Raw genomic sequence first — 20,615 nt, forward strand, 5'->3', positions numbered from 1 at the left:
CTCTCCCTTCCTTTCTCTTCTAAAATCAATAAAAACATATTAAAAAAATATTTCCAACTTAGCTTCAGAAGTGGCAATTTCCTTTTGAATAAATTATACCTATTTGCAACTGCGGAGATACTGAATAGCCCCAGAGGGGCCTGGTTTTGCAAAACTGTTATCAGGGTTCGAACACGTGCCCCTAGTCTAGAACCTCCAGTCGGATTAAACAAGGTGCAAACAAAATGCTCATCCATTTCTGGTTCCGTGTCTAATATGGCAGATATGTGTAGGGCCTGAAAACAAAATGAAAAGATACAGTTAATAAAATATAGTATATTTCTACAACAGACAGAGAAGTCTGTTAAACATTTTTGACAATAAAATAATATGTTTTGGAAGCATCACCTTTTCTTAAATTCTAATATGGTTCCCCATAATGTGATAGTTACAACTCTTTCCATTTACTAATTTCAAGATTTCCAACACTGTAATGTATAGCACAGAAGTGTCTAAAAATAAATACTTATGGCACTTAAAAATATCATTAAGGTTAAAACTAAATTTATATTTTCATTTTTGCTAAATCTTTATCCTGCTCTAGCTATACAACTGTATTAGTCTCATTCTAGTCTAGGATTCGCTATTAAAACTTTATAACCATTGTAGGCCCTAATTTAAAAAACATACACAAATGTTCATCAACAGGAGAATATATAAACAAATAGTGGTCTATTTCATTAAATGCTTCTCAGCAAAAAAATAATAATAAAAAATAAAAAAACACAACTACTGATGTGTGCAACCATACAGATCTCAAAAATTACACTGCACAAAAGAAGCGAGACACAAAAGATTACATACTCTATGATTCTACTTATATGAAGTTCAAGAACCAGTAAAACGAGTCTTTAAAAAATATATTAATTTGATTTCGAAGAGGAAGGGAGAGGAAGAGGGATAAAAACACCAATGATGAGAGAGAATCCTTGATTGGCTGGCTCCTGAACACCCTACACTGGGAATCGAGCCCACAACCCGGGCACATGCCCTGATCTGGAATCAAACCATGACCTCCTGGCTCATAGGTCAACGCTCAACCACTGAGCCACGCTGGCCAGGCTAGAATGAGTCTTTAATGATAGAATCTGAAAAGCAGTTTCCTCTGGGGAAAGCAAGAAACTTTTCAGTGATGATAATGTTCAATATCTTAAATTGAGTGGTGGGTACATGGGTGCATACATATTTTTAAAGTCATTGAGACATATACTGAAGATTTGTGTATTTTATTTTTTATATCTCAAAATCAAAAACATGTTGGAGGAAAAATCATCATGTGTGTGAAAGAGAAGTTTATTCCAATTTCTCTAACATTTAATTTGCCTAAATGAACAATAAGGTCTTCAAACACACTAAAAAAAGCTTTTTAAGAAAATGCCACAACCTGACCTGGTGTGGCTCAGTGGTTGGCACCGACCTATTAACCAAGAGGTCCCCAGTTTGTTTCCAGGTCAGGGCACATGCCTGGGTTGCAGGCTTGATCCCCAGTAGGGGGCATGCAGGAGGTAGCCAATCAATGATATTCTCTCATCACTGATTTTTCTATCTTGCTCTGCATCTCCCTTCCTCTGAAATCAATAAAAATATTTTAAAAAACACACACAAGATAATTAAAAATACTTTTAAATTTAATTTTAAACATTTTTTAAAAGCATGTGAATATAAAGCAATGGCAAATTCATAAAATACTTCAAATTTGAATTCTTTAATATCTATATGAAGATAAGTGCCCTTGAAAAAAATTTTAAAGGTTCTAAATTTCAAAGAATGTAAAAAATTAAACATGCAAATGAATATGCACTAAAAATGTATTCAGTTTACATAAACTGATCATAAATAAAACATTTTAATTATTGGATGGACTGCTTTTAGATGAACTAGGATAAATATTTTAGAATTATTATACTTTATTATATAGTGAGTTTAAAATATGTTAAAATAGTAGAATTAGCTAATTTAAACTATGTTTTAAAAATAAAGTTTAAAAACAAAATTATTAATATATAGGAAAAAAGGTTTCTGGAGATAAACTTCTGCTGGTTTAGATCACATTTGTAAGTAATCCAAATCCAGTATTTTTTTCTCCAATGAGCTATTCCCATTCACATAGGACACCTGCTTCTGAAACAAGCAGTCTGAAGTAAGCAGTTATATTTTACTTAATGAAAACATGACAGGAAGGAGTGATTGTGCTGAGGCTTCATGACTGAAAAGAATGGTTTAGAGGTTTTTTTTAGCTTATAGTTTATAGACATATAAATTGAAGTGTTCCATTTGAATATGCTTGAATTTTAAAATAGCAATACACATATTTTCTTTTTTATTTGCACATTCCACTGCCTAACTCACAGAGCATATTTTTTCCAGCTGCGCTCTCTATAAACTATATAGCACATGGCACTTTCACACAGTCATCTAACCATGTCTTTTCCTAATATCTATGCTGGAAATACTTTTTTCTTTCTAGGACGTAGGGTGCTCTTCTAAGGAAATATTATTTTGTAAATTTAAAAGATGATTATTCACTGTCAGTGAAGGCTCATACTGTACCTTGAATCGAACACCTTCTTCTAAAACAACATATCCTTTGGAAGGAGTCAGATCTTTAGACTCCACTGAAGAATCCACTTCAGTCACAATGAACTGAACTGTCACAGTTCCAAACAGTCCTTGTGCAGGTTCCCGAACAATGTATAATACTGCAACACTCTCTTGTACATAGAGAGCTGCTGGTTCTCTCAGGAAAAAGTGCTCGCTGTTGTTAAATGATAGAACTCCAGGGCCATCATCATTAGCAAGGACAGTAATTACGGCTGTCAAAATAAAAATGTTGAAGTAATAAGTGAAAACAGAATGGCTTGTAAGTGTTGGGAAGTGTGTTGTAAAGTAGGCTAATTCTTCTCTGGATCACCTTAAAAACAAGGGGAAAATTTCCCCACATCCTGATGTTAAGAAATCCCTTTGTCAAGAAGCAAAGGAATTTTTAAAAGCATTTATTAAAATTTATATTCACGTATGACATAAAAATACTCAGTAAGCTCAGAATAAAAGACAGTTTCCTCAACCTGATGAAGTGATACCTCTGAGAAGCCAATAGCAAAAAAAAAAAACACAAACTTAATGTTGAACAATTAGAAGCATTGCCACTAAAAACAGAAACAAGACAAGGATGCCTGTCCTCACTATCCTGGAGTGATCAGTCAGGCTACAGGTCAAAGTAATGGAAAAGCAGAGTCAGAACTACCCCTGTTTTAGAGCCCTTTCAATCCTGAAGTTCTGTGTGTCCATGAGGTTTCCTCATTTTTCTCCTTTTTACCTTCTCTAAGCACTCAGCATGATAGTCAAAAAGCAGTGAACCAGGATGATTTTTGCTAACAATATTAAACTGTTCCAACCAAAGAATTACGGCTCCCATTGGCAGTCCTCAGGTCAATACATTTCAACTCTATGTGTAAATACTATGGCAATTAGATGACACTAAAACAGCTACCTTGGCATTCCTTCTACTGCTGAAAAGGAAATCAATGCAAACTCCAATTCAAAGGAAAGACATTTATAAATTAAATAAAACCTGTAATAACTAGGGAAATTACTTAATATTATCTTTGTTACCAACCTACTTTTTCATTTTACACACACACACACACACACACACACACACACGCTAGAAACATTGTTACATTGACACAGATAATCCAAAATGCTTAACTTAAAAGATTTTGTATCATAAGGATAAAAAGCCATCAAGACTAATCCCTTTACATCTGGCTCTATATTAGGAAAAGAGCATGAGGGAGAGAGGAGCTGTGTATAAGAAATTATCAATTACCTATTGTATTTCCCCCCAGTTCTAGTCCAGGAGAAGGATTTGTTAAAATCAGCTGAAATTTTTCATCTCCTTCTGGAATATCATCATCAAGAATCATGATGTCAACATTTTTATACCGTTCTCCATGAGCAAAATGAAGAATCTGGTCAAGAAAGTAAAAGTAGACAGTATGATATTTAAATATACTCTGTATTTTTACAGAATGGAAAGAAATACAATATAGTTGTGAAAGTGAAATAAATGATTTAACAGGGATATTTTTCTTTTTTGCTTAATTTTTAAAAATTTAAATTGACAATATTAAGTTTGGAAAGTAAAATTTGTGGAATAATAGAAGGAAGTAAACATTCGGTTAAGTAACAAAAGGCATAAAGAGACTAAGTAAAATGTATTTTAAAACACTAAATGTGTTTCAAAGTACATTAAAACAGTGAAATACGAGAGTTAAATTTTCAAGAAGCATAAGAAACACTCTGAGGTCACCTAATAATATAAATTCTATAACATGATAACACTTCAGTATTAAATATTGCAATAAAGTAATGCATTAATAAAATACAGATTAATCTTTAGAATAGTATTAAAAAGACAATTTATATGCTATAGTAAAACAGTGAAGAGAGCTATTCCACTATGTGGAAGTCTTCTGCCCTAATTTACAATGGAAATATGTCATAGTTTATTATTTTATATTAATTTATTTATAGAGGGCCTAAATCATTATCATTCTTAAGGAATTCACCATTGGGGTAAAGCTATAATCCAGCCCCAGCTGTGCTTCCAAATTCTGGGCATACACGAACAAGGAAACGTAGCCAAGAGCCCCCTCACTCCTCTGGGCTATCAGTGTTAAACGTCCTTGGGTTTCATTAATTTCAAACCTATAAGAAAAAGAATACAAGCATTTTCCTTATAACCTTTTATTGTATAAATAGTAAAGAATCTGGACCTCAGAAAATGACTCCCTTGTGGCCTTGGGCTTACCTGCTATATTGCCATTCGATTTTGCCTCGAGCACCATCGTTGGCATCAATAATAATTTGTGCAGTCAAGCCCTCTGAATCTGAAAAAAACATAGAAATGCACTTTAACATAAATATAAATTATTTTAAAAGAACTATTTTATATAGAATTTAAAGGTAGTTTCTTGAAGACTACATTAATTCCTAATTTAGAAGTATTGGCAACATTATTCAGAAGATGTTTAAGAAAATAAAGACATTAATGCTTATAATATCTGAATAAGAAAACTGCTAACAAGATGCATTGACTTACTGAAATTTAATCAGCTGAGAAGAGTTGGAAAGAGAAGAAAGAACAAAGAGAAAGAAATGGGGAGAGAGAGGCGGGGAGTACTGCAGAGAAAAATGTATGAGGAGAAAAGAGAGATAGACAGAGGTGGATACAAACAGAAGCTGAGACAGATGGGAAAGATGGGGGAAAGATTAGGAGAAATAAAGAGAGACTAACATTGAAGTAAATTTCTCTTATCCCTTTTTATTTTGTATTCTGTCCACCCAGTCAGTATGTTACCAATATTCATTATTCAGTTTTGAAATACTAATAACAAATCCTGTTACCATTTAGTTTTGTTTTTTAAATATGTTTGTCCTATACCTTTTAAATTCCAGAGGTACTATCTTAATCTGGTGTGGTGTTGGCAGCTGACTGAGTAGGGGAAGGGTATGGAGAGTAATTCTCTCTGAGTGAAGAGAATACATTGTTGAGAAAATAATATAAAATCAGGATCTGAGCCCATCAGACTAGAGGCTGCAAAGCAGAATCCCAGCTCCACTATTTCCTAGCTGTGTGACTTTGGGCATGCTACTTAGCTTCTCTTAGACTCAGCTCCCTCATCTGTAAAATGGGAAGATAACAGGGAATAAAGATACTAATATTCGAAAGCACTTAGAACAGGAGCATTAGAAAGCACTCAACAAAAGTTAAACTATTCAAATTACCTTTAATATGAGTTTTAAAGAAATATGAATTATTTTGTTAGCTCTCTTAGTGTGAATGGTAACTATCCCATAATAACTACTTGGTGTACATGGCCTAGTCTCTGGAGTCATTTATTTCTTTTGCAAAATAACTGAAATTTATCAAACCGTGGTATGTTGAAAACTGGTGATTTCCTTTTGATATTTTCAAAGTTATCTTGTTGAGCTCAGAAGTAAATGAGAAACTCCTGTTACCCAGGCCGCTGCTCTTGGACATGCTTCTCTTCCTTTAACTCAGACTAATTTCCCATCTGCCCAGGGCACCTTCTCACTAAAAAAAAAGGAGGGCAGGCTACCTCAGTGCCATACACTACCACCCACTACTGGGCTGTCACAACTACAAGTTTCAGACAAATTTCCCAATATTAAATGTCCAAACCACAAACAGGTGTCTGTCTTTTAAAAATAAATAATCTATATAAATTTGTACTGAGGTTCAAGTTTTACCTTTCAGTCTGTAATGAATTAAATGTTTTTTCTAAGCATGAAAAGAAAGAGATAAAAGGTCAAAAAGAAATAAGAACACAACAAATACAAAAACACTGATTAACCTAAGATAAAATAAAATCATTTGATAGTTTAGAGATCTAATGAAAACAGCATAATAAATTTTAAAAGAAAAATGTCTTCCTAAGAACTAATTTAATTTTGAAGATTACAAATTTGGTTATAAAATGGTTGTAAGATGTAGAAAACATCACACAATAATTCTTAAATGTGTTTACAATGTCCAATAGTCAAACTGCAATAGTCTCTAAATTAAAATAAATCTAAAAGCATAATTATTTTACACATAGCTGATACTAACAAACATCACAATGTCTACTTCTGATTAAAAAATTAAGTAACTTTACTTTGTTTGCAGTGAGTAAACAGAAACAAACAAAAATCCACCATACCTAGTCTAGGAGGAAATGAAGTTAAAGGAGCCATAAGTTCAACATAAGTTAAGTTCACGAGGAAGTATTCTTCCAGTTCTGGTATATCATCCTGCAGAAATTACATCCATTAAACTCCCTATAACTATACTCTCAAAGGAATTACCTCTTTCAAGCTGTTTTTCAAATGATCTTATAAATATACATATTCTTAAATTGTATATAGAAAATATAAAAATGCTAACATAAATTAGAAAAGATTAACATGTCAAAAAGTCGTGGCAATTGCATTTTTAATTTGACACCAAAAGCAAAAACAACAAAAGCAAAAATAAGTAAGTAGAACTACACCAAACTAAAAAGCTTCTGTACAGCAAAGGAAACTATCAACAAAATGAAAAGGCAATCTGTGGAACAGGAAAAATATTTACAAATCATACATCTAACATATGTAAAGAACTCACAAGCTCAATACCAAAAATCAAACAATCTGATTAAAAATGTGCAAAGAAACTGAATAGACATTTTCCAAGGAAGGTACACCATGGCCAACAGGTACATGAAAAGGTGCTCAACATCACTAATCATCATGAAAATCACAATAAGATATCACCTAACATCTGTTAGAATGGGTATTATCAAAAAGACAAGAAGTGTTAGCAAGGATGTTGAGAAGGGACCCTTGTGCTCTGTTGGTGGGAATATAAACTGGTGCAGCCACTATGCAAAATAATATGTGGTTCCTCAAAAAATTTTAAAAAAGAGCCGAAACCTGTTTGGCTCAGTGGATAGAGCATCGGCCTGCGGACTGAAAGGTCCAAGGTTCAATTCCGGTCAAGGGCATGTACCTTGGTTGCGGGCACATCCCCAGTAGGAGGTGTGCAGGAGGCAGCTGATCAATGTTTCTCTCTCATCGATGTTTCTAGCTCTCTATCCCTCTCCTCTCTCTTCCTCTCTGTAAAATATCAATAAAATATATTTTTAAAAAAATTTAAAAAAAGAACAAACATATAATCCAGCAATTTCACACCTGGGTATATATCCAAAGGAAATGAAAACAGGATATCAAAGAGATATATGCACCCCCATATTCACTGCAGCATAATTTACAATAAACAAGATATGAAAACAACCTAAGTGTCTGTCAAGGAATAAATGGATGAAGAAGATGCACTACTACTACTACTACTACTACTACACACACACACACACACACACACACACACACACACACACACAGAGGAATATTATTCAGCCACAAGAAAGATGTAAATTCTGCCATTTGCATCAAAAGGGATTGTGCTAAGTGAAATAAACTAGGCAGAGGAAGACAAATACTGTATGGTATCACTTAAATGTGGCATCTTAAAAAGAAAAAAGAAAAGTCAAACTCGTAGAAAACTGGCTGCCAAGGGGTTGGGTGGGATATGGAGAGATTGACCATAATCACTGATAGTCAAAGAGACTATCGGTTTGACCATAATCACATTTTTTAGATCCTCACCCAAGGACATTTTTTCAATTGATTTTCAGAGAGAGTGGAGGCAGGGTGTGGTTTGGCTTAGGGGGTGGGAGGAGACAGAGGGAAAAAGAGAGAGAAACATCGATGTGAAAGAGGCACATCAATTGGTTGACTCTTGAACCAGCCCCAACCTGGCTGAGGATCGAACCTGCAACCCAAGTACGTGCCCTTGACTGGGAATTGAACTCAAGACCCTTCGGTGTGCAGGCTGATGCTCTAACCACTGAGAAACACAGGCCAGTAATCATAACCACATTTTAAGCCATCAACCTCTCCAAGGTCTCTCAGTCCCTCTAATTTAACCAGTCCTAAAAATTAAGATGCACCATTGATTTGCTGATCCAATGAAACCTTTATGCTCCTTTAGAATCTCTTAGGCCAATGCCATCCTAAAGAGGACTGCCGTAAGGAAATTGGCTTTATCACAAGATGTTTCTATAATAAAATACACAACTGCAGACCAGCCTATCTAGACAACAGTAGAAACCCCTGTTTGTTTTTTTAAAAAATCACAAAAAGAGATAAGCTGATTTAAAGGTTCCAGAATATTCCATCAATTTCTACTTTCTATGTGGTTATTCAGATTTAATACAGTAAAGCAAAAGAAGAGTTTACCTCAAGTATAGTTATGTTGATGGCTGCTGCTGTTACCCCTTCCTCTAAAATCAGAAATCCAACTACCGGGACAAAGTCAACATCTGGCTCAGCTAAGTTTCCTTCTGTCTGGTTCTTTAGACTCAATATTCCAGGAACTGTGGTATATGTGACATTAATGGCTCCTAGTTGAATTGGATGGGAAAATATTTTATAATTAAACTTTTAATATAGTATCTCACTGGGAACTCTTAGGTTTTCCTAAAAGCACCTTAGTGGTTTATATTATTAACCCAACTCCTCACACCTTCCCATATCCTTGACCTTTATTCATGTAATGGCACAGTGATGTGCCACAGTGGGCAGGCATACTGCCCTGCCTCTAGGCTCTGAGTTTGGCTGTGTGACCTGTTTTGGCTGACAGTACAAAATAAAGTGAAGAGGTGCTAGTTCTGAGCCTAGCCCTCAGGGGGCCTGGCATGTTTTTACTTGCTTCCTTGAACTTCTCCTGGTCCCGGGAGAAGAATGAGAGACATATGGAATAGAACCACCCCAAGCCCAGCCTAAGTTAGTGGACCCACAGCCAGCATTATTATTATGCTGAGATTTTATGACTATTTGTTACATAGCATTTTTGTGACAATGTAAAATTACTTTAATCTTTCAAACATAAAGAAGTTATAAAGTCCTATCCTAAAATTAGTAAATACTGGTATTAATGCTTTTCCTGTCCCTTATTTGTTTCAGCAATGGCTTTCACCCACACAAGTAGGATACTGGAAAAGCACCTGTCTGGAAACCCCATTCATTCCAGAGCAACACAAACCTAGAGATCCGAATTCTCTGTTGATGAAAAGCTGAATTGTTATGTCAGCCTCTTGTAGAAAAACAAATCTTGATGAAAGAGCAAAATTTAAAACTCCATGTGGTTCATCACTGGCTTCCACAGTCAGGACAGCCGCATATCCCTGAGTGTCAAGCAGAGCGACTCCAGCCGGTGGGACTCCTAAAATTGTCAGGGAGCACAAAAATTAAGACAGTGACTCGGCATTAACTTCTAAGTACTTAAAATGTAACCTCACTCTTTGAAACATATTAAAGTAGACAGAAAGTGTTCCATTTTGTTCATGTCCTTAATAGAAATCTCCAGGCTGAGTAAGAGAATCTGCATTTTAATCTTCTTTTTCTAGACATCAAATCATGAATTTTTTCACTTGACATATTATTGTCATTATTTGCTAGATTGGTCATCTGAATAACAGAAATTGAGTAGAATCTGAGAAAAGTACCAGATAATTTTCTCAAAATGACTGAATTTGAAATATACAAATACTGGGTCTAAATCCAAATTGGACTGCTAGTATAAAAGTAATTACATAAAATTTTTATTCTTTAAGAAAATATTTAGCAAAATTTTTAGAGGTTGCTCCTGAGTACATAAAGATAATACATTCCCATTCTGAGCTGATGTTTTATGGATTTAACATTTTTAGGAACAGATGATAAATAAAGTAACATTAACTGTTAAGTTTATAGATAACTGTTACTTTTTAAAAGAAATTAATATACCAGCAAAAATTTAAAATAGAATTCTCAATTACCTTGTGTCCTGACATCATACAGAATGACTTGGTAAACTTCTTTCTCCTCAGGAATGTTGTCATCCAACAAATGCACACATATTATTTTACTCAATGACCCCTATGTCAAACAGAAAGAAATTCATGCCCATATTATCCCTAAACACAAAATATCTCCTACTTTTATTGGCCTTAAAAATTGTGCATTCAGCCATGGCCAGGTTGCTCAGTGGTTGGAGAATCGACTCATACACCAAAGGCTGTGAGTTTGATTCCCAATCATAGCACATACCCAGGTTGCAGGTTTGATCCCTGGTCAAATGGATAGATATTTCTCTCTCATATCAATGTTTCTCACTCTTTTTCTCCCTTCCTCTCACTCTGGAAACATATTCTCAAGTGAGGATTGCAAAAAATTGTGCATCCAAAGACATTTTTATTAAAGCCAAGTGTTCTGTGGCTTAAAAATATAAATTAAATTTAAAAAATCATTCACTCATGGGAAACCAGGCTTAAGGCAGATTGGGACTAATTGAATACAGGGCTGAGTAATGTAGATCTTATTCAATGAGCAATGTAGCATAGTTGACAATTTCAAACAAAGCAACTAGTTGGGGAGATTCTATGGCAGTGGTGAGCAGGAAAAACTCAAACCTGGAAAAGACCAGAGTTTCAGGGAGAACAGGGATTAGAAATCCAGTGCAGTACTCAAGGCTGACGGTTATAAGGGCTTGGCTTAATATTGAGATAGTAGAAATACAAAGAAAAAGAATTAAACACATTATCAAACAAGAATTCGCCAAGTGAATGTGGAGAAGAGAGGAAGCTGATAGAGTTACAATAAAGTGGTGCCAATTTTCTAAGAGCTTTTATAAAGTTACTAGAGGCCCGGTGCACAGATTCGTACACCAGTGGGGTCCCTCAGCCTGGACTGCGGGGATCGGGCCCAAACCAGCAGCCCGACATCCCCCAATGGGTCCCTGGAGTGTGAGAAGGCACTCTGAAAAGTGGCTGTCACTCGGCAGCTCCTGCGCTGAGTGTCTGGCCCCTGGTGGTCAGTGTATGTTATAGATACTGGCCAGTAGGCCGGTCACTTAGGCTTTTATATATATAGACTAGAGGCCTGGTGCATGAAATTCGTGCACTGAGGGGGATTCCTCAGCCTGGCCTGCACCCTCTCCAATCTGAGACCCCTCTCACAATCTGGGATTACTGGCTCCTAACCACTCACCTGCCTGCCTGCCTGATTTCCCCTAACCCCTCTGCCTGCCAGCCTGATCGCCCCTACCTTGCCCCCCTGCCAACTTGATCACCCCTACCTTGGCCCCTGCCTGCCTGATCGCCCCTAACCTCTCTGCCTGCCTGCCTGATCACCCCTAACTGCCCTCCTCTGCCAGCCTGATCTCGTCCCCAACTGCCCTCCCCTGCTGGCCTGATCACCCATAACTGTCTCTGCCTCGGCCCCCACCACCATGGCTTTGTCCAGAAGGAAGTCAGATATCTGTAAGATGGCCGGTCAACCCGGTCTAATTAGCATATTACCCTTTTATTAGTATAGATAGATTATATAGGATAGGATTGCTAAAATGGGGGGGGGGGGCAGGGAGCCTTTTTCAGCAGGAGGAGATGCTCTTGGCAGACAAAAACACATAATCCCTATATCTGGACTGATAGCCAGCCATATGCACTATACTGCCAAACTGGTCATTAAAAAATTGAATCACTTTCTTACTCCTTACACCAAAGAACTGTTGCCCTTAAAACTCCTCTTCAGCCCCCAACTTGGGTTCTACCTTTGCAGTTCTCCCAGATTTGATTCTGATTGGTCGGTTTCTATGCCAGTCCACATCAAAAGCTTCGCCTCCTAGGCAGCCATTGGCTTCTCCCAGTTCACCCAGATTTGGTTCTGAATGGTTGGTTTTTATGCCAGTAAGCATCTCTGAGCCTATCTCCGGGCCTGATCATAGAGGCGGGGCTGATCAGCAGCCACCCCAGGCTGCTGGCGAGTGGGCTGAACTGCTGACCTCTGGGAGAGAGAGAAAGGCTTGGCTGCTGGCGAGGCCCGGAGAGAGAAGCAGGGTCATATCACCCTGCTTTTCTCTCCGGGCCTTGTCAGCAGCTGCTGCTGCTGCTGATTAGCCCCGCCTCTCTCTCTCTCCGAGAGGTCAGCAGTTCAGCCCACTCGCCTGCTACACACGCAGCCTGGCCTTCGGTCAAGCCTTCGGTCGTTTTGGATGTTACGACCCTGGCTCTTTATATATGTAGCTTTCTCGACAATCACCTTTTTTGAACTATCAGAGTCTCTAAATGGCACCTCAAAAATATATTTTTAGTATTATCTTCATGCAATATTTTGTCAACAGGCCATAAAAGACATACATTTTTAAAGCTATATGTGTTGTTCCCAGGCATTTAAAGTTCCAAGACAGTGAGGAGTAGGATGGGGGACAAGCACTATCAGTCTTCAGAATGATGCAGTTGACAATAATGGGAGGCCAGGAGAGTAGCAAGAGAGCTTGTCTCAAATACAAAGTTGACCTTTTCTATTTTTTTAAACGAGACCTACCAAACACATATGGAAAAACAAATCCATCCCTTAAGTCTTAGAAATTCTTCATTCAAGTAATGTTCTTTCTTTAGGGTTCCAAGCAAGTAGCTCTCCCATCAACCTCCATTAATCCTTGCATTACATAATCAGAGTTTTCCTTTTTCTCAAACACAGTTTTCTCTACATATGTTTGGTAAAGCTCTTCTTCATGGTCTTACCTCAGGAAAGAAAAGTTGTCCAGTAAAGTTAGCAAAATTGAGTTCTAGATTTTGCCCAATAATTTTCCAGTTGACAGTAACATTTCCTCGACCAGGGGGTGTTCTTATCACATGGAATTGCAAAATTTCTCCTGCAAGTGAAATGTACAGATAAATGCTTAATGGGAAAGGAATTTAACATTTGAACTCAACCAAACCCAAATCCCAAACATGCAACTATTACAGTACCTTCTCCAGAACATTACAAAGCTGTTCTGTTTTGGGTTTTCTTAAAGCTTTATACATGCTTATTGTATATTAGCATGAGTATCTCATTTCTAAATAATTCTATTTAGTAGAACTTCAGGAAGTTCAATATGTAAAAGTTACAAAAGCACATGCTATAATGGGAAACACAAACTTTTATACACTCCAAAACATGCACCAGAACATGAATGTTCTGTAAATTAAAGAAAGTTCTCATGGTCAAAACTAACAATAGCACAAGTAAATTTCCCTTCATTTTTCAAAAGGACACAATTCCTTACACTTATATGCAATGTGATTTTACACAATGCATGCATAAAAATGCTTGCAAATACCTGAAAATCACATTTCTTTAAATTGTAACTTACATATACCATCAATGATTATGTTTTATAAAAAGAAATACAAAGGAAAGGTGTCAAATCTGTACATCAGTCTCTGTAACTTCAACAAAGTTACAGTTTTCCTTCCTGGGTAATTGAGGTATTTTAGATACTTTCCATTCCTGGCTTTTGTCCTCATGTAATATTTTGTAAAATTGAAGAATATCACTATAGGCATTTCTTTTAAACTGCTGAAAGTGAAATGTAGTACTGCTGGGGGCCATGTGGCTTGCAGAAAATAGGCTCATTTCAAAAGATTTGCATGATGACGAACCCAAGTTAAGGTATACTAATGAACTGTAGCACCAAAAAAATAGTTATTGTGAAAAAATAAATGATGTTTTAAAGCTTTAAAAGAATACATCCAAATTTTATAGCATAGAAGTATAGTTGAAATCCATGCATATTCATTAAAAATATAACTTTTACTTATCCAAATAAGTAAACATAGTTGGTACTTTTTAAATGAGCAGAGAAAAAAATAAAACAAAATAAAACATAAATATCCTTTACACATATTTTTAAACTGCAATATTTCTTTAATTTCTGAAGATAATAAAATATTACTAATAGAAAGGTTTCTTAAAATATGGATTAATTCAGAAATTATATTAAGTTCAATTACTAAAAAAAATTAAATTTGTATGCTAAATATAAGCACACTTATTTTTAGAACAATAAATGATTTGGGGAGAGTGGAGGATATTATAAGGCAAAAGAATCAGAAAAACTTCTAAATAAGATTTCCTCAAACATTTGAATGTTCAATGTAAACATTTTTAAGTGTTTAAATACAAAAAAAAAAATTTAGTCACCATTCCATTAGTAGACTATGTCTTATTTGTGTGTTTTTTTAACATATAGAGACTGCTAGTTAGGAAATTCAATTATCAAAAGGTTAGGATTAACTGAAAGACTGTGTTTAATCAGTCATAATTGTCAGCATACTATTTATCATTTCTCATACTTGAACAACTAACTCATACAAACAAATACAGGCACTACTATAAAACCCTGGAGTCTCTCTATAGTACAACGTGCAGAATTTCTCATAGAGCAGGTTTGTATTGAACAAAAAGGGCTCATTACTGAAAGGCACAGATAGAGTCCTGGAGTCATTAAGCTGTTTTCACCGACAGTGTTGTCTGGTGACACAAATAAAAAGTTTACAGAGTCACGGTTTTCAAATTTTTTTAAATCAAACAACCTAGTAATACTTCAAAAAGAAAATGATGAAAGCTTGATCAGTGCTAAAAATACAGTAAAATACAAATGGCAAGAAACAAAATGTAAGTTAATAAATATCTATGTTGAAGGGGACCCTATAATCACAATAAATTTTTAAAATTATGGTTGCAAGATTATACATAGAGATTTAGAAATAAATATACATTATAAAGTAAAAATGAAAACAAAATGCTAAGGAGAGAAAAAAAGTAAAATCCTCTATAAACTTAGTAAATGTACAATACTCAAAGTATAAGACCTCTTAAATAATATCATCTTTGAAAATTTAACACATTATCATACAAGGAACTTGCAAGAAAATGTTGCAAGAAACACAATTTGCAGCATGATTCTCCCCCCCCTCTCTCTCTCTCCCTCTCTCTCTCTCTCTCCCTCTCTCTCTCTCTCTCTCTCTCACACACACACACACACACACACACACACACACACACAAATAAAATATAAACAAAGCATTCTTTGAACACATAATCTAACTATGTCAATAGCATGAATAGTATAAAATTTTTTCAAATAGTCAAAATGAAGGTATTGATTCTGCCTCTTTAAGACAAACTCCCAGGAACCAGGTCCATTTAAAATGCCCCCTGGGCAATATTACTAGAAAGTTACCTTCTACCTGGATGAGGAGTCAAAGAACTGTCTTTATAAAAGAAGAAACTTAAAACAAGTGCTTTGTCTTATATAATGGGAAGGACAGAAGGTAGGTCTCTGAGGAAAGATAAATTTTTTACATAACAAAAATGTTACCAAGTACTACACTGCCTTCTAGGTTTTGCCCATGAAGGACTAAGGGGGACCGTCATCTACCAAATAATCTGACTACATCCAGACAAGAAATCTATAGAGTCCACCAAAAGTCGGTGAGTCTCTAAAACAGATATATCATATAGAATCTAGGCCTAGCCTAATACAGATAAGGAATCTCTCTCTCTATATAAAGAGGTAATATGCAAATTAGCCAGGATGCCTTAAGGCGTCATGACCAGCTCTGGAGGCTACATCACGACCAGCTCAGGAGGAGCTGTGCGCGCAGATGGGCGGGAGGGGACTGCGTGCCACCCCCAGCCCCAGCGGCCGCAGGGAGGCTGGGGCTGGGGGCGGGTCAGAGCAGAGACATGACACACAGGGGCACCTGCTCCGAGATGCCCCCACCCCAGCAGACACACACCAGGGGGACCTCTGCACGTGAGCTGTAGAGGAAATACCTTTTCTAACCACTCATTGGCTAAGCACCCTGTACGCCACCACACACAGTGTTCTTGATAACTTGGGTAATAAGAATCCAAGAAGTTGATCTAGGGTTTTTCCACCTCACTCCTGGAGGAAAAAATGAAGGTCTGCTGCTGGAGGGGATAAGAAATGTCATATCCTGCCCTAGCCAGTTTTGCTCAGTGGATAGAGCCTCGGCCTGCAGACCACAGGGTCCAGGTTCGATTCTGATCAATGGCATGTACCTAGGTTACAGGATCCTCCCTGGCTGGAGCCCAGGTCAAGGCTCATGCAGGAGGCAACCAATCAAAGTGTCCTTCTCACATTGATGTATCTTTCTGTCTTTCCCTCTCTCTTCCCCATTCTCTAAAAATCAATGGAAACATATCCTCAGGTGAGGAAAAGAAAGAAAGAAAGGAAGAAAGAAAGAAAGAAAGAAAGAAAGAAAGAAAGAAAGAAAGAAAGAAAGAAAGAAAGAAAGAAAGGAAGGAAGGAAGGAAGGAAGGAAGGAAGAAATGTCATATCCTATGAAAGACACATCTTGAAAATGCCTAAAAAAAGTTATCTTTTTTTCGTGGTGAAGGGACTGGAGTCCGTGTTGATGAAAACACCTTGGCAGCTGCGGCAACTGGCAGTGGCAGCAGCAGCGGGGTGATGAGGGTGGCGTCTTCCCCTGATCAGTCCAGTCACCTCCCACAGAGGGAGGCCAGACTGCAGCTTAGGCCACAGGGAGCAGGCCTAAGCCATCAGTAGGACATCCCCTGAGGGCTCCCGGACTGTGAGAGGGGGCAGGCTGGGCTGAGGGACACCCCCAGCCCAATGCACGAATTTCATGCACCGGGTCTCTAGTAGGAATATAAAATGCATGCAGAGGGAGGCCCAGGCTACCTGGCGGTGTCGTTGCAACAAGTGGGCAGGGCCTCCCTCTGCAGAGCGATCGATCGTGGGACTCCCAGACTGTGAGAGAACACGGGTCAGGCTGAGGGGACACTCCCACCACCCACCGAGTGCATGAATTTCGTGCACTAGGCCTCTAGTCTTATATAAGAGACTTGACCATACATGGATTTTTATATTTTCAGGGGTCCTAGAACCAACCCCCATGCTTACTGAGGGACAACTAGATAGCTGATCTGTATTTTTTAAAATTACATTTCTTGTTCAAATCTTTGCCTATAAAAGATTCATAGAATCTTTGAGAAAAGAAAAAAATTTAAACCCACTGAACGTAACATGAGGTTATGATACTACTAAGTTGGGTGACTGAGTGAAGCATCTCACACAGATTTATAAAGAGCACATTTATACACAGTTTGCAACCACAGTAAAAATCTATTGTCCCATATTTCTAAATTCTTCCCATTACATTTGAAAGAAAGTAATATTTACCACTAGACATTTGTTCAATTGCTTTAGGACAAAAATGTAGAAAAAGCATTCTTCAGAATTCAGTACATTGTTAAACTCTAAAGCAATTCCTCCCCATGAATTTAAAATGCACTCCAGAGCCAGAAATTCAGTATAGTCCATGTTTTAAATCTAATCACATAAATGAAACTCCAATTCTAGGCCAAAGCAAGGTTAACATTGTTAAAATCCCATTTTTACCCCATTTCTTTAGCAGTTAACTTTGAAGGATCACCATCAAGTTTTCACTAATTCACTTTGGTACCCTTATGCTTGGTATACTTTTCTCTGTGCAATTTCACGGCAATATAAAGAATACACACACGAAATACTAAATTCTTGAAATAGTACATATAGTGTGTCTTTGAAAAAGAAAACTAATTTAGACTCTAGGAAAAAGGTTTAGGAACAAAGGAAAAGAAAAATAAGTTAAAAAAATAGAAATTCCTCCCAATTTATATTTAGAAAATATATTTTAAAAAATCTAGCACTCATGTAACAGTAAAAGCAATTCAGTGTTTTATTTCCTGTACCAAACTCATGCTCATAGATTGATATGCGACAGCAGATTTTTAACCAGCAACAACACACTTGGACCACTTGTTTTAATCACCAATCCCCTTGTCCTCTTTGCAGATATTTAGCTGTTGGCAGCTAAAGAAACCACACTCTGATTTTCAGGTTAAGTTCATCCAGGCGAAGGACAACACAGGTGCCTGTGTCAGCGGGAAAGCTGAGGTTTCTTCAGAACCCTCCAAACCACCCACCATCATCACTGCCCACATGCTCAGAGGATGCACTTTCATGCCACTAGCTGCTTTACAATTAAAATACCTTTGAAGTGATACTGGTCATCCAAATTCTTTGGTATTCTTAAAAGAATTGCTATCATGTTGAAAATCACATCCCTAGTCTAGCTCTAAGTCTTCCCTTAAATCTAATCCTTCCTGGCCCTGATCTTATTTATACCCTCCATACCACTGACTTTCATTATCTTCTGCATTATTTTCTTTCTTGTATTTCTTCAACAAGACAAAAACTAATCCAAAATACTCCTCTTTAATCCATTTTCTCCAATTTTTTCTCCTTTCCTTGCTCTCCATGGCCAATAAACAGACTATCTCCTAGGGCAGTGCTGCTCACACTTAATGCAGTGGAGAGCAAGGGGTTTTTGTTTATTTTTCTTGTTTTGTTTGCCCTGATCTAGCCATTGTGGACTAACATTTTTGTAAAATGCAATAAAATGAAGGGCTAGATTAAATAGCAAAAAGAACACATATAGAAGCCCATAGATATCACTTTTGAGTATCACAGCAAAATGAAGTTGTTCTATATAAGTTTCTAGAAAAGGTGATTTCAGTTTCTGAACTTATCTTGTCAGAAACTGGTAGAGACACTTTGTGGACAGGCATTGGCTTGAGGACCACGCTTTGAGAAGCACTGCCTGAAGGCCTCTACAGCCTTCTATCATCCTTAGATATCTGCTTCTTATCCCAAGTTCTCTTTTAAAACTTCATGGTTGTTAATGTTTCCTCTAGCACATCTGGGAATCTAATCTCACTTGTTGCGCATGTTAGTGTGAGACATACTGATTAGTTATTCTGATAACTAATGAAAAGACACTCAGCGTGGTTTCTTCCCACCTCTTTGGGAGAACTTTCTCTCTTTCCTCTCAGATCTTTTCTTTCCTAGCACCTTAGCCTGGTATTCCATATGGCTCTATCCTTGACTACTTCCTTTTCTTTCTCTAGCCATAAATATTTTATTAATTTTTCTGATTTCAACTATTATCTCTAAATATCCAATTTCCATGTGTAACCTACATAGAGTCAGGTCCTCTCACCAGTTTCCTTCTCTTACACAGACATTTTAATTCAAATTCATTATTCTTCCAACTCAAACCACTTGAAATATTTACTCAAAGTTCCTACATTGTCAAGTTCTGCAGCAGATTTAAGTTCAAGCAAAACAAAGTCTCTTCTCATATACTGCTCTATGGCATGGCCTCTGGATTCAGATAGCACTGGATTTAAGCTCCTCCATGAATAACTGTGCTATTTAGTCTCTAAAATTCAGTTTCTTTATGCAAAAATATGCTACATACCATTATACGTATTGTTATAATTAAGTGAAATAATGGATGTGAAATGTCTGGCACACAGAAAACACTCAATAAATGTTATTATTGTTGTCATAGTTATTAAGATTAACTTCCTCTATGGTGACTTTCTACTTGTATTATGTTACAAATAATTTTTTGATGATCTGTCTTTAGTTAAATGTATAGCTGTTTATTATGTTGAAAATGCTATCATGTTGAAAATCACATCCCTCACTTTCACTCACTACTGCTCTAAAAACATGATATCCTTCTCTAGGCCATCAATCAAAGAAAAGAGTGTTGGAAATGGCTAAGGCATTTGCATTGATAAGTTAAACATACAAGTTGGGAGTATAGTAATGTGAAAGGTAACACACACTAAAATTCACTTAGTTTCCAGCACAGCAACTAACTAGCTGTATATAACCTTGTCAAGTCATTCTTTCACTGTCTCAGTTTTCTCATCTGTAAAATAGAAGTCCAAATGCATGATCAATATCCTTTCCATTTCTTATCTTTTTGAGGTACAATTTTTTTTATTTCTAAATATGAACTACAATGAAACACAGGCTATAAATACAAGTTTTATCTCAAACAGGCTTATTCAAAGACCAAAAACATTGCTATCATCTTTTAAACAAAACAATAGCCTATACAGGGTGGGACAAAAGTTGGTTTACATTTGTTCATATGGAAAATAATACAATAATTAACAAATAATAATGCAAAAATAAACTGTTTCATATAATCAAAAGTATAAATCTACTTTTGCCCCACCCTATATATGCAACACCTTACATATAATGTAAAATA

The 20,615-nt window shown here is 36.6% G+C and overlaps 1 protein-coding gene across 1 annotated transcript in view; it reads right to left on the reverse strand.

The window, feature by feature from the left end:
- The window catches only part of ADGRV1 (adhesion G protein-coupled receptor V1), a gene marked incomplete at its 5' end in the record, with an annotated part of 472,861 nt that overhangs the window by 361,664 nt on the left and 90,582 nt on the right, over positions 1-20,615 (reverse strand). Inside the window, 10 exons of the mRNA XM_080679158.1 lie at positions 100-275; positions 2,590-2,852; positions 3,869-4,010; positions 4,611-4,749; positions 4,853-4,931; positions 6,768-6,858; positions 8,884-9,047; positions 9,689-9,868; positions 10,464-10,563; positions 13,209-13,339. Of these exons, the coding sequence (XP_080535284.1) occupies positions 100-275; positions 2,590-2,852; positions 3,869-4,010; positions 4,611-4,749; positions 4,853-4,931; positions 6,768-6,858; positions 8,884-9,047; positions 9,689-9,868; positions 10,464-10,563; positions 13,209-13,339 (1,465 nt within the window). The remainder of the gene's footprint in view (positions 1-99; positions 276-2,589; positions 2,853-3,868; positions 4,011-4,610; positions 4,750-4,852; positions 4,932-6,767; positions 6,859-8,883; positions 9,048-9,688; positions 9,869-10,463; positions 10,564-13,208; positions 13,340-20,615) is intronic.

This window comes from Plecotus auritus (genome assembly GCF_963455305.1).
Source record: "Plecotus auritus genome assembly, chromosome: 7".
Classification (NCBI taxonomy): Eukaryota; Metazoa; Chordata; class Mammalia; order Chiroptera; family Vespertilionidae; genus Plecotus; species Plecotus auritus.